General features: G+C 46.3%; 1 protein-coding gene across 1 annotated transcript; it reads left to right on the forward strand.

Moving 5' to 3' along the window:
• LOC108157821 (acyl-CoA Delta(11) desaturase-like) lies at positions 1 to 1,272 on the forward strand. Its single transcript, XM_017290021.2, has one exon. The coding sequence runs from the start codon at positions 58 to 60 to the stop codon at positions 1,144 to 1,146; it is 1,089 nt and encodes a 362-aa protein (XP_017145510.2). The 5' UTR covers positions 1 to 57; the 3' UTR covers positions 1,147 to 1,272.
• The last annotated feature ends 13,963 nt before the right edge of the window (positions 1,273 to 15,235 follow it).

Genomic DNA, 15,235 nt, shown 5'->3' on the forward strand with positions numbered 1-15,235 from the left:
GGCCCCCAAATGAATTTTGAAACGTAGGGTGAACAAGGCCTACCGCACAGTCTGAACATGCCGCCAAACAGCGAAGTGGTCGAATTTGGGCCTAAAGATTCCGACACCACGGGCGTACTCTACGAAATGGATGCGGAGCCAGAAGGTACCGCCAAGGACTTGAGCACTCTGAAGACGACGGACGGACGGAAGCTGGAGCTCGTGTGGATAAATATAGTGCTGTTTATCTATGTGCACACGGCCTCTCTGTACGGGATCTGGCTTCTGCTCACCGCCATAAAGTGGCAGACGTTCGTGTTTAGCGTGATTGTGTTCCTTTTCTCCACCGTGGGCATCTCGGGGGGTGCACATCGGCTGTGGGCGCATCGCACCTACAAGGCCAACCTGCCGCTGCGTCTGATTTTGCTCTTCTTCAATACGTTGGCCTTCCAGGACGCCGTGTATAACTGGGCGCGCGACCATCGCCTGCACCACAAATACTCGGAGACGGATGCCGATCCGTACAACTCGAGGCGGGGCTGGTTCTTCTCCCACATCGGCTGGCTGTGCTGCAAAAAGCACCCCAACGTGACGGCGAAGGGTAAGTTGATCGATCTGTCCGATCTGCGGCGGGACCCCCTGGTGATGTTCCAGAAGAAGCACTACCTGATCCTGATGCCCATCTGCTGCTTCCTCCTCCCCACGCTGGTGCCCGTATACTTCTGGGGCGAGTCCCTCAGCGTGGCTTGGCATGTGCCGGCGCTTCTGCGCTGGTGCATGGTACTCAACGGCGTCTGGCTGCTCAATAGCTCTGCCCACTTGTACGGCAAACGCCCCTACGACCAGTCCATCAGCCCCACCAACCAGCGCTTTCTTATCTGGTTGCGAATGGGCGAGGGCTACCACAACTATCACCACGTCTTCCCCTGGGACTACAAGAGCGCCGAGATGGGACACTTTTCACAAGACCTGACCACCAACTTCATTAAGACGTTTGCCCGTCTGGGCTGGGCGTACGATTTAAAGAGCGTCTCCTTGGACATGGTGCAGAAGCGCGTGCTACGAACTGGCGATGGCACCCATCCTATCTGGGGCTGGGGCGACAAGGATCATCCGCAGCAGGATATTGATAGCACGACCATTACTCACAAGAAGAAAATTAAGTAATCCGAACTATATCTACGATATTATGTTATGAGATTTACCACATATTTTTATTTGTAATGCCAAAAATCGTAGGCTAAGTAAAAAAGATTAGCCGTGAGGCAAGGGACACGGACATGTGTAAGCCAATACAATATCCATTCCCTATAGAACCAGAGATTAAAATAAGATATAACTATACAATACTCCTAGAGCATTTCTATACCACATTTAGTTATCCGTCTTTCCGGATTCCCATGTCCTTATATCCATATATTATTTATACATAATGTTAGATCTTGGATAGTCCAGAAGCCTTGGCTATCTTTAGAAACAAACAATGTTTTCCCACTCTAACTTGCTTTATGCCCGATCGCAGATTACTCTGCATTTATACAATATATTCAATCAGTATGGTCCCACTCCGCCAGAGGGCTTACACTGCACGAGGAAGAGAGTGTGGAAGAGAGAGATTTGTTCCTTCTGACTATAATATTAATCAGATCCGATCCAGATTCATCAATCGCCAATGGCATTTTTATTTGTCTGTGCATATGTGGGCAGAAAGGGGCGGGTCGCAATTACACATAAAGTGTAAGATCATAGGAGTCTGGATAGAAAATTTGGTAGCTCTAGCTCTATAACGACTCGGCTATTGTCGTCGGAAAGGCCTTCTTCTAGGTGTTACATACATCCAATTTCACCACAAATCTATAATACCTCTATAAAAACACTCAAAATTATATATAATATATTAAATCTGTAGGAAAATTATTTAATTTAAAACATAAAATTTAAATATAAGACATGCGTCAAAACATTTGAACAATACCCGCTTCAATGTATATGAAGAATATGTATTTTGTTTTGGGGGTCCGAATTCCTAGAATCCCATCAGTACATGTTGTTTGCATACGAATACTTGGTGACCTTTTAAATTTAAATAAGATCGAATCGAATCGAATCGATCACCCCACAAAATTCACGTATGTTCAGTCTCGAGTTGGAGACCAGCAGTTCCCAGTTCTGTTTCCATTGCCATATCCCGTCTGATCCGTGGGCAGCAATTAACTTTTGCTAGGCCAAGTGCTTCACTTCATCTTCAGTCACGGCACGTTCATAAATCACTTTACTTTCTAATTTCGCCAGGTCGGAGAGGCAGCGCAACAAAAGACTCAGTACATGGTAATAAATGTTGAAAATTTCAAGTTCATTAAGTTGTGCTAATAAAAATAAAGTCACTTGACTACATCAAATCGCATTGGACACGCGCACTTGTACCGAAATCCGGATTCCATATCCCACCCCTTGTCCCGGGCCTTTCGGCAGCAACCCTCTGGGGCGGACGTCAAAACTTACAACTGCGAAAGTTTAGTTACGCATGCCACAGGGAGGGGGCAACTACACGCACCAGCAGCACCACCAACACCCCCCAGCAGAACGCACAACACCAACGCAGGATAATGAATGCAGGTGCGAATGGGAAGCGGAAATACGTCACGCTTTTTATGCCCGTGCCCGTACCCGTACCCGGAGGTGGAATCAACTTGGATGACTATGGTGGCTTGATGACTATGAAGAATTTTCAATTTCAAGAGGATGAGCTGGGGCTGGGGCTGGGCTGGGGCTGGGGCTGGGGCTGGGGCTGGACGAGTGCGAGACCAGTTAGGCAATCATGTGCATGTCATTTGAGGTGAGGTGTCATAATGTTCATGTGTCCTGGCCCTGGGCCTGCCTCCGGTCCGGGCGTTTTATGATGCCGCCGTTGGCCGCTGTCCTCTGGTCCCTGCCCAGAAGGGGAGTGGCATTTAATGGACATTTCCAAGTGAATGGACACACATTCATTTCAATTTGTCAATCTCCCAGTCCTCTGCCTCCCTTTCTCTCTCACTCTGTGTTGTTTTTGGTCCCTCCAGGGACGGGTCATGGGTGGGGTCTATGGCAGTGTTTTAATTCCGCTAAATGGCCCAGCATTGTCATATAAAATATGCATGACAGACTTTCTCAATTTCACAATAAACAAACGAAGTACTGTACTTCAATGTAAAGCTCAGTCTTTCTCTCTCTGTCTATGTCTCTGTCTCTCTCTCCCTGTCTCTGTCTCTGTACTCATCCGTATCTTTCTCTTTCTCTCTCCACATAGCCTCGCTGATTGATGTTGTCTTCGATATCAATGTGGATCGATTCAATCGCTGCTGTAGGTCGCTTTGGGGCATTAATGTTGAATGTTGATCTTGCTGCGCCATAATTTAAGCGTATTATCTATGAAAGAAAATCACCGTTCTTTCTCTCTCTATGTCTCTCCTCTTTTCTGTTCTTCTTTCTCCCAGTTTTAGGAGTGATGTGTCAGCAAAACTTATGGTATAAGTCTTATTTGTATCGATAATTGCAATTAGAATGAAAGCCAGACGAAATCAGGGCCACACCTGGAGAACGATTTGCCCCAGCCGCCTTCTTTGTGGCATAATGTCTCAATATTTCTCAATTATGCGCCACGCATATAATTTGTTGTTGTTATTCGCGCCACAATCAACGTGCGCATCGATCGCGACCACAGCAGCAGCAACAGCAACAGCAGGAGAAGGAGAAGGAGTTGGAGAAGGAGTAGGAGCCCCAGCAGCAGCAGCAGCAGCAGATGGTCGTCCAGAGAGTCGGGTCCAATCGTACAAATAACTCCATCGTTGACTCCAATCAACTTTCGGGCTGCAGAGTCGCCATCCACACAGAGCCGCCGCGCCGACCAACTGGGAGGTCTCTGCCTCGGAGCCAAGCGTTTCCATCTTGCAACGGCTGGAGATCGTGCGCCGAATGCACCGCTTCACATTATTAGATGCGGATTACCACTTTGGTGCAAAGATCAAATCACTTTGTGGCCGCACAGCACAGCTTTGCTGTAGGTAGACGACCACAAGGTGGATGCCGCATGCCGTATGCTGCCTGCTGGATGCAGACCACGGGGTGGTCGGGGGAGTGCCGACCTGGTGGCGTCAGCTTGAGGTGGCTCCAATCACGTTTTAGCTGTGTGCTGTGCTTTTTTTCGCGCGCTTCTTGCCTTTTACGATTTGTTTGATTTGGCCAAATGAATTGCGCCGTTTCAATTTTGAATTACGATACGATGGCGATGGATGGGGACCCGATCATGGCATGATCCAGCTCCAGGTCCCACGCTGGGACCACAATTGCGATTGAAATGTCATTTGTCAAAATAAATTTAACGGCCTTTCAAGCCGCCGCCGCCGCCGCCGCAACGCCCTCTCTCACAACCGCACCCCAGACAGAGGCGATCCGATCCGATCGGTGGTGATCTTCTGCCAATGGTTGTGTGGCACAATGGCGTGCGTGTTCAACACGTGTGCTAATCTCATCAAAACAACCGACCAGGTAGGCCAGTCCCAGTCCCAGTCCCAGTCCGAGCCACTAAATGCAACAAATCAACCTTCAATCAAGACAACCGCACAGCACACCGCATACCAGCCCCAGCACCAGCGAGCGTTGTTCGGGGCGTTGTTCGGCGATCCTTGTGCGGCATCATCAAACTGACATAAATCTTTAATGGAATTCATTCATTATGGGGCCACAAAGAAGCCAAAGAGCTCGGCTCACTTTCGAATTGGCAACAATGGACCTGGAGGCCCTCTTCTTGGCCATCTTCCTCTTGTCGTTGCCAATGTTCGTTCTTGTTGTTGTTCTTATGTCCTTGCGGGCATTGTAAATTCTCTTTTGTATTTGAGGAGTCCCCGGACCGGAGATTCGGTTGCGTCTAAAGGTTGCAATTATACTGGATATTCGTATTACCGCATGTGGAGCGGCGAAAAGGAAAAGGAGATCCTGGCCCTTTGTTGCGTTTGGCAGTTATAAAGCGAGGCGCTAAAGGATAACACCTTCTTAACACCTCCAGGCACATTGTTTGTGTGCTGCTGCGGTAAATTGAAAGGAAACTGTGCCAAAAAACCATTCAAAAGTCATTGATGGAAAGGATCGAGGTACAACAATGACGAACCGGTAGGATCTGCAGAATTCCGATCAGGAAGAATCGATAGAAATGGATTTATTTATTTATGTCTGTATTTTATTTATACATCCTTTCGCAATATTCAATTCAATGGAACTTGGGTGGCGGATTTATAAAACAGCAAAAGGATTATTGGATATTAAGCAAGAATATATATAAATGGGATTCACATGGCTGTTGGGGTCACCAAATGTCGCTCAGTAGAAATCAGTAGGGGTCACCAAATTCGTTTCTTTCCGCATGGGAAGAAAACTACTTTGTCCTGATTGGCCAGACACTATCAGCCCCTCTCGAAACTGAAAATGCCGCATCGGCGGGGGTCAATCCTTTCCCATGTGCATTACTCATTACTATCATCGACTTCCTACCCATCCCATGGCTTGCCACACAGTACGTCGGAAACACCCCCAGACGTAATTAAGCCGTTGCCTTCAATCGCCGATCGGGGAGCGCTGATCTGGCCCAAAGTCGAAGCCTTGCCTGCCCCTCCTCTAATCCTGTGCCTGTGATGGTTGTTGTGATTTCGAGGCGTGAAATAAATTGATAATTTCGGCTTTATTGGATTCCCCTGGATGGCATACCACAGCGGGGCCGAGCATACATATGTCTGGTGCATGTTTCGTTGCGCTGCTGTAGGTCTCCATTTCTCCTCCATCTCTGATCCGTTCTCGGCTCTGCCATCCTACCCATCCCATACGATCCCAACGATCTTAGCCCGTTCCGTCCCATCCTTCATCTGCTTGTGGGCAATTAATCTGGGCGAGGGTGCGCTCTCCATGGCGGCGGCAGACCGAGGTGCTGGCAAGGATTAAATCGATTTTATGTAGCCGCAGCTCGGTCATGATTTTCGTTTGTTCTCAAATTATGAATTCGTGTGGCCTGGGCTGGGGACTTTTGGGCCCAAGTTGGAAACATCTTTAGCAGAGCGCTTATGAAAATTACAACGCTTCGGGCCCCCGATAGCTCCACAGAACGGTAGCCACCAGCACCATCCGGCGAGGCAACCAAGAAACCAATCGAAACCCACAGCAGCCGCAACAGTTTAGCGCTTTTTGTTTTCTGCTGTTGGTTTATGGCTCCCAAATGTTGTTTATTGATGGGCACAACGACTAAGCGGATCTATATGCGCATAAATTGCCTCAACCCCGCCGACTGGAGACTCTTAAAAATCAATAAATTCCCAGTCAAATTTTGTGTTGGAGAGTGCGTTCCTAAAAACTCACGTTAAAATGTCATAAACAACTTTGTCATAATTTTGGTAATTAAAATTGGCCGCCCGCAAGCGATGCTCAGTATAGATTGGAACATTTAGGGATGGGTTCGTGAGAACATATTCTTTTGGCTGTAGATTGAATATCATTATGCTACAAGCATCCTTGAGGTGCTGCAGCTCCTGTCAGGACCAGCTAAGATACGAGTAAGTCTTTCGAACAATTTTCCTATGAACTCACGCGCACATCTCTTCTCGGAATGGTTGGATACCTGAATCTGATTTATCTCACCGCCACGAGGTGTGACTGTGACTTTGTTGTGTGGTTTTATGGGGGCCTCCGCTGGGCTACTTACTTACAGTGGGTCCATGGTCGGGAGTGGTTTATAGGGCCTTAATGACGGCTTTTACAGTTAATTGAATTACTTCTGAAAAGTGTATCTTTATGGTCGATTGATGAGTAAGAGAAAAGGCCAGAGCCGAGCTTTCGATTTAGCATATCTCTCATATTAATATTTATTTATGGCCGAGGGGCAAATGTTTCGCCGAAACAAGCAGCGACTGACTGTTTAGCATCTGTGACGAACGCCGCTCAAGTCATGCTTAGAGGTTCAGCCGCATCGTTTCAGTTTAGCACATCCTTCAACTGGTACCAGTTGATCTAAACATATATAATTGCCGATTCTGTGGCTCTCTAATTAATGCCAATCAAAGACACCACGACAATGATGACGATGATGCCACTGGTGCCGTTTCAGAGGCATGACAGTTGTTGGATTGGATCGGATCGGATCGGATCGGCTGGCCCAAATGGTTCCAGCTCAAAGTCCAAGTCGTGGAGACGGAGACCGAGACGGAACCACAAGTCAGGAGATTAACTCATTTTGAGCGGTTAGCAAACAACAGTTGGCCGGGGCAGAGCCGAATAGAAAGCGGCTGCATTAGGAGTACAAACAATTTAAAAACCATTTGGCAAAACAATTTTCTAATGACGCTCATATGTTGCCCGTGCATTTTCGTTGCGGTTTCTGGCAACGGCAATTTACCCTGGCAACGGGCAATTAGACCAATGAAATCCTTTATCAAAACAATGGCCAGGCACACAAAGGGTTTGTTCTTCTCTCATCCCCATCCCCATACCCATAGCCCTGCATGAAGAAAAGATGGAAAGGAAGACTGATAGAAAGGGCGCACTAATAGATACAATGCCTAATAGATATGTTTTACAATGCCAGAGCGGAGCGGAGCGTGCTCAATGGCCATCAAACTCTGGCACTCAAACAAACAATAAAAAATTTATTAAAGAAAGGCAGGGAAAATTACACAACGAACAAATTAAAAAACAGACAAAAACTGAAACACTGCCACACAATGAAGCAGAGGCAAAGAAAGTGGCATGTCATATGGCCGGCCGGTGGAACACCCAGAAGCAGAAGCCACCAACCCAGGAGCGATGAAGAAAACCCAGAAACCGAGCCCAGAAATTGAAATATCGCTCGGCAGCGGCCCGGGGGTAATGTATCAATTTGGTTTCGGGCTTGATTGGTGCGCTTAGGGCTCGCTGGCAACGGAATCATTTAGGAAATTGATATGGCTTTGGTTAAATATAGCCGTTCTTGGTCCCCTGCCACACTGCCACGTTGCCATACTGCCACACCGCACGCCAACAACGATTATAAACAAATTTCCGCTTTTGACGCGCGCTGGCACTCTCTCCGTGCCACAAAAGTATCCACTGGACGGGGAGGTGCGGTGCGGTGATGACCTGAGAAAGTCCAGAAATGGACTGCTCAAAAACGAATTTGTGCAATTAACGCCAGCAGCCCAACCGACATGAAATATGAATTTATATAGAAAAACACTCGTTCCCGGCGCGTGTACAAATTATTAATTATACGCCACGTTGGGTCCATGCCAACGCCCTGCCAATAAGAGGCGACCACACAGAAGAAGCCCCATTTGGCGCCCATTTTGTTACATGTACTCCAATAATAGTAGGGCATATCAGAGGGCTCCCCTAGCAGTAGGAGAGAGCTTTTAGGTTCAACTTTGACTTGCAATCATCGCACAGTCGAGCCCACGCGAAGAGCATTCATTAATACCATTATTCCCAACAATATTAAGGGCTGATTGCGAGCCTATTATACTATGCTTACACAAACGAAAGCTATTTGCGTTTAATTAGATTTTAATATAGGCAGTACTCGCATTCGCCTGGCAAGAGTAATGCTTGTAAGCGATCTTTACATAATGAGTTGCCTATGCGATTACATCATCATTAGAGGTCGAGGAAACTTTGCATACGAGTAATTACACGGCATATGCCAAGGCATCGTTTAGGAGCTCCCCACAAAGCCCCACCACCATGTGTGTGTGTGTGTGTAACATGAGTCAGACCCACTCCCCCAGAGCTCACAAAGCCACGTGCCGCACCCAGCGGAAATTCAAGAGTCAGCATGTGGCATGCCGCAAATTGCAAATTAAAACAAATAAGGCAGCAGCCAGAAACTGAACCAACTTAATGATAGGAGTGCGATTCGAGTCGAATGGCATCGAATCGATACAAGGCAACCAATCAATATGGCGGATATCAAGCAATTCAGGGCATATTCGATAGAGTAAGAGGCGGTTGGGTTGCGCTGCTGGTGGGTCGCTTTAAGCCTATTTAAGCCATTTTCCCATTCGAGTGTTAGGCCATCCTCCACCAGCCCTGCCCAAAGGGGTGGCTCCGTGCAGCCTGGGGTCGTTGGATTTTTCCATTAGTGTCCAGTCAGGCGATTGATGCGATGATGGGACTGCGAGGCGCTCCTGACGCCATTACGTACTGCGTTTTGTTGCCGGGGCCGGGGCCGGGGCCAGAACCTGACTGGCATATAAATAACCAACGAAAGGAAACGAAATATTTTCGGTTTCCGTATTTGGCAAACAACCACAAACACAGATAAAGTTAAACTCATTTAACGTTGTGCGAAATTGTAAATGTTTATGTTCTAGCTGCTAACGTGTCCAGGGACTTGGATGGTGGCAAGGGATGCCACCAGAAATGGGACACAGTGGAAATGGTAGGTGTAATGTAACCCTATTAAATGTGGACGAATGTACATTCAACATCTAATATTTTTTGGCAAGATCTGCTATCTTATCCTTATTAGAGGAGTATGAACCGAATCGAGGTGTTTTTAGCATGGGCCAGTACTCTCTGTGGCGTCCTGTTGAAGGCATCTTGCGCCTAGGTATTTCCTTGTTGAGATGTTCCAGGGTTTCCATGACCCCAGGCTCATCACATTTCCTACAGCTGTCTCGATTGGTGGTGCCTAAATTTGTTTCATGTGTAATAATCTTTGGAATTTCTTTTCCGAATTGGAATAATATAGGACGTTCTATAATGATCTATTTATTCTTCCAGCAGCTCAAAAAATTTAGGTTTAGTCCCACTGTCCTTGGACCACCACCACACCTTCGTCTCCCTTCGGCGCCATGTTGGTTCCACTGTTGTTGCCACTCTTATTATTGTCATCGTCATAGTCATTGTTTTGTTGGTGTTTGTACTGTTGCTGGTGCGGGGCGCTGTGCTGTTGTTATCCTTACGCTTCACAACACTTAATGCGGATAAATGGTCTGACAATTACGTTTATGTCAACAATAAAAATTAAATTAAATCGCTTTTCATAGCGACCCCCAATCCCAATCCCAGTCCCAAACACAACAGAGCCGCACACAGTTTGGCTGCTGCCCTTCAGTGCCACCCTGGCAGATGTTGCAAATAGATTGAGGTGACGCTGCCACAGACACAAACCAATCAGAACGAGCTGGTGGGCTGCTTGGCTGCTTGGCTGCTGTGCTGCGGGTGGTGTGAAAGGGGGAGTGTGAGTGTTGGTGGGACGGGGGGAGGGGTGGGGTGCTGCAGAAGACTATGAAAAATCAGTCGACGTGTGAAGAGTGTCATGCCGCCATGCAAACTGTCAAGCGGCATGTCAGGCAAGTGTCAGCGTTTGGCGGGGGCCCGTTCAGGGCGAGGCGCGACTTCAAAGTGGTCCCGTCCCGGCTCTCGCCTGGGCTCCTGCTGCCGCATCTGCCCCCCTCCCCGCTTCTAGGAGCCGTCCTGCGGCGGGGCCCAACTGCGCGGAGAACGCACAACATGCGTGACAATTTAATGAGCACTCTCTGGCAGCGCTGCGAGGCAATGTTTTAATCAAAATTGCGCATAATGGATTTTGATTTTATTAAATGCGACTTAAATGAGTTGGGACACAGTCGATGTCGCAGGCGGAGTGGGGCAGTGGCATCCGCAGGGAGCCAAGAGCTGGGGGAAGGAGCATGTGGATGTGGATGTGGATGTGCTTGAGGCAGACTAATTAAGCAGACTGCACACTGCAACGGCCGCGGCGGCCATGCCACATCAGCAACAGCGCCGGCCGTGTTTATGGGGGTCGGGGGTGTGTGTGGGGCTCGAGGCTGGGCCAGGAGGTGCTAGTGTGCTAGTGTGTGTGTGGCGATTTGCTTGAGATCCACTCGGCGCTAATTGCGTTTATATCCTTCAGTTAATGGCACTTAATTAACAACTGTGCCGCGGCACTGAGGCGTAGGCAAAACATGCCAGGGAAAATGTGCCAAGGAAAGCGCTACATATTAGCTGATTGGAAAAGGAAACCACACGAATTATATATTCAAAGAAAATTTGGGGAGATTTATTGCAGTTTTCAAGAGTTTTATTAAAGATCAAACAAAAATTCACTTTGGCTTTTGGGTACTCAAATAGAAAGTAGTCCAATGAATGACGAATGAAATGTAGATCAATTTGTATTTATTTATTGGAGTATTCAATAAACATATAATAATGTTTTACACCTCCCAAAATCTTCTGGGAAGAAGACCATCCTTCTTTATTATTCTTCTTATTCTTATTATTCTTTATTTATTAAACGTGCATCGAACGTTGCACTGAATCATCAATGATATTAAATACACATACTTTAAGACGTTTTTTTTTCATTTTATTTATGATCCTGAATTAAGACAATAAAATGATTTGCTTAAAGCTAAAAAGCATTTACTATAATCCCATCACACGTTATTACCAAGCCAAACACGTTCTCCGCCTCACCGGTATTTTACACCTTGAAGTGTTCTTGAAATACCATCCAAAAATATCTGGAATCTTCTAGTCAGCTCCCAGTTTGTGGCAGTGTAGTTTGGTATATACCCACACACATATGTATCTCTCTCGTTCAGCCTCCATTTCAGCTAATCTTTTCCCATATTTGGTCAACGCTAACCAAAGTGAAATTTATGCCAGTTAAATGCGCCAAACAAAACCACTCAGCATCTCTCGGAGTGCTCCAAAATGACAGTCCAATTAGCAGTTTTAAGCACCACATACATACATACATGTATATATATAGAGAGAGAGAGAGGGAGGGGTAGATCCGTACATGTGTATATCTCATATCCATATCTGGGCCGGATGTCATGAATCGCCCCAAAGCAGCAGATCGGTCAATGCATATGTATTTTTGAATATGCATGAATTTTAAGTGCCACCAACGCCAAAAACAGATAGGCAGATCAGATGTGAGATCGGTTCGGATACAGGGCGATTCCCAGGCCCCCAGCCAAGCAGAAAGCCTGTGGATGTCACGCCCCCGTCTGGGGCTCCGTCAAAGACTCCTCATTGCACGCACCACTGCCGAATTCTTAGGAATTATACGAAACGTTAAGTTTTATTAAGCAGACATCAATTATTTTGAATAAAACTCGAATAAATAACCCAACAAAGGCAGGCAGCCTTTGTTCGCTGGATCGCTGGATCGCTGGGTGCAATTTTATTCGGGGTACAGTTGGCGCCAACTGTCATTCAGTCATTGGGTTATGATTTCTAGTTACCTCAAATATTGTTGACGAATATTAATGTTAATTGGCAGCTGTCTGTGGCTGGAGCTGTAGCCGGGCCTGTCGTACAGTCGTCGCCTGTTGCTAGGGATCAAGTATGACTATTGTCTCGGCTTAATTGTTTAGCTTGATTATGGCCAGGCTGCTAATGAAACTCATATGAGAGCATAAAAACAAGTGACTGGCCGAGATGGAGACCGTAGCCTTTGCCACTAATTGAGGAATGCTGTCTCGGGCCCCGGTCTGGGCAGGGGTCTGATTGGGGCGTGATTTGCGCAATGCTAAAATGGGTTCAAGTGGGTTTTAACTAATTTTGATTAGCGGCTTTTTGTGGATGCGGCGGGGACGTGATATTTTTGAAATGTGCTAATTAAAGTCATATATGTCGGACTATTAATATTAATGCAAATATATATGCGGTGTGATCTACTGCTGCGATATCGAAATTACCATAAACATAATGTGCTAATTGGTGAAACTTTAAACAAATTAATTTGCGCAGTCGCCACATTAGGCCAACACCAACACAAGACCAATGGCAAAGTCCAAACAGAGACAGAGCCAGACTCAGAGCCAGAGCCAGAGCCAGGCTTAAGCTAATTGATTTATTTTCGTGTTTGCCTTTCCCAACCAAAATGGTCGACTCGTCTCGTCTCAACCCAAGCCTGTGGCTGCTGACTCAACTTTCTGTTCCTCGACTATCACGATCATTACGAGGCTCGAAGCTGGATGCTGGTATGGGAGCCAGCACATGACAAACCCACTTGATAATTATGATGGCTTCTATATACACATGATCGAATTAGCACTTTGATTTAGTCTCGCCTTACGTTAACATGACTACAGAACCAAGCAAAATGCAATTAAGACAATCAACGGCAGAATGAAGAACGGGCCCCGAGTGAGTTATAACCGGGCTAATGATGCACTCAGAGAAAAGCAGTGCGAAATGAATTGAAATGCGATATATCATCTTTAATCTGGCGATGTTCTGCTTTAGAATTCATTTCCGAACTCATTAATTGTACTGTCTATAAGTGCCTATAAGATTCCTTCAAATGAATGATTTTCACTGTTTTTCCAAGACTGCTACAATCAATATCCAATCATTTCCTGAGTGGGTTTTCTCACAGTGACCTGCAACATGGCGGCGCCTGCTCGGGGAATAAACAAATTTCCAGCAAAGCCTTTAAAGCCGCGCTTTCGAGCCAAGGCAATGGCCGCCCTGCACACCAGTCGGCTGACCAATCAAAGCGGCCAATTTCCAGTTTGCCACTTGCTGTGCCCGCTAGCCAAGTTAGCAGTGGGCTTTTGAATCCCAACTGGAATTGTAGTACCTTCTCCTGGGAAGGATTGTTCAACCATAGACGTGTGTTTGTGCGGAACAAAATTGCAAAATTTGCATAAACACACACAGAGTAGAGTAGTGGAAGTGGCACGACGACCGACGACCGCCGACCGACATCGCCTGACACATTATGTCATTATTATATCGTTGCAACGTGTAATTGGAGGAAAAGTTTTGCCGCCAAATGACAAATGCATGCCCCAAAACGGACGAGAAAACATCAAACAGCCGCCGTCGAGCTTATGAATTACAAATAACCAGGCGACCAGGCAATGAAATGGTCCCAGGTGGGCGTGGCAGCCGCATCTGCATACACTCCGGCCAGAACCAGGCCGAAAGGAGCAGGTCCACTGGGAGAAAAAAAATCAATGTACGAAATGGAATGGAAATCAAGCATAACCTTGGATTGGCGATGATGAAACTTATAACTGGAATCTAAAGAAAGCGAGATTATGATTATTTATTCAGTTCATTATGGCCTAATTAAGATAACGCGGCCAAAAACATTCCCATTCCATTCTAAGAGCTTTCAGCATACCCGTTTGAATTGCTATCTACGAGTATCTACGAGAATATTCCATTAATATTTATCGTAGATTATTTTATTGCCCCAAGATTGTGGCATACGTACTCGTAGATTTCTGGCAGTGTCTGGCATCCGTCATGGACGCTCGTCTCGTTCTCATTGCGGCTTCAGGGAAATGCATTTAGCCAACTAATGCGCCAATTTAAATGCAGCAACAGCAAACAGACAAAATATTTAACTTAAATGGCAGTTGAAGTTGAATTGGAAATGAAAATGGAATTGGAATTGGCATCAGCATCGGCATCGGCATCGGATCCGGCACTGGGGGATGGAAATGGGAATGGGAATGGAGTTGGATCGCATTGCTGGGCTCGCTTTTTGTTTAGCAGCGCATGTAATTTGGAAAATGAGATACTTTTGTGAGTTGCCAGGGCTATAATTAATACGAATACAAATGCAGCACCAGCACCACCGACACCACCAGGAACAGCCACATTTGCTGGCACAATTTCAAATATGGCGGCGGCAACGTCAACGCTGTCATTATATTTATCTTTTATTATTGTTACCACTTTGTTGCTCTGTTGGCTGCCATTGTGGTTGTGGGTGGGTGTGGGTGTGGGGGAGCAATGCGGTGGTGGTGGCTGTTCGCTGTTGGCTCTTGAATTAATTGCATTTCACACGGCTTTTGGATTCGGCATTTTGGTATTTTGCATGAAAATTAATTGCTGTTATTATTTATGTGATTTTTCAAAATGCCATTAGTTGTTGGCCAACAGCGAGTGCTGTGTCTAGCATTAAATAAACCGAAACTAAGAGAACCTCATTTGCTCGATTGGCATCAGGCTACAATTTCTGTGTCAGTGCCCGTGTATGGTAGATCCCATTATTATTTTGTTTAATGGCTAAATTATTCCAATGTAATTTGGCAGATGGAGGTGTCATGATATGGTTGTTGATTTATACGAGATTAAGTTCCGACGATGGCTGTTTGGAGCCACAAATTTGAAAGTATAACTCAAGAAGACTGGATGATATCCATTACTTATCCAAACTTATTAACTGTAATTCCCACCAATGGTCCACAAGTGCCTTCCATAAAGTCCATTTGCGGCCGAATATGACCCC

The sequence above is a fragment of the Drosophila miranda genome, chromosome 2 (assembly GCF_003369915.1).
Source record: "Drosophila miranda strain MSH22 chromosome 2, D.miranda_PacBio2.1, whole genome shotgun sequence".
NCBI lineage: Eukaryota > Metazoa > Arthropoda > Insecta > Diptera > Drosophilidae > Drosophila > Drosophila miranda.

Excerpts from the sequence above, each read along its gene's own strand:
- LOC108157821 (XM_017290021.2), top strand. The coding sequence starts at position 58 with ATGCCGCCAAACAGCGAAGTGGTCGAATTTGGGCCTAAAGATTCCGAC.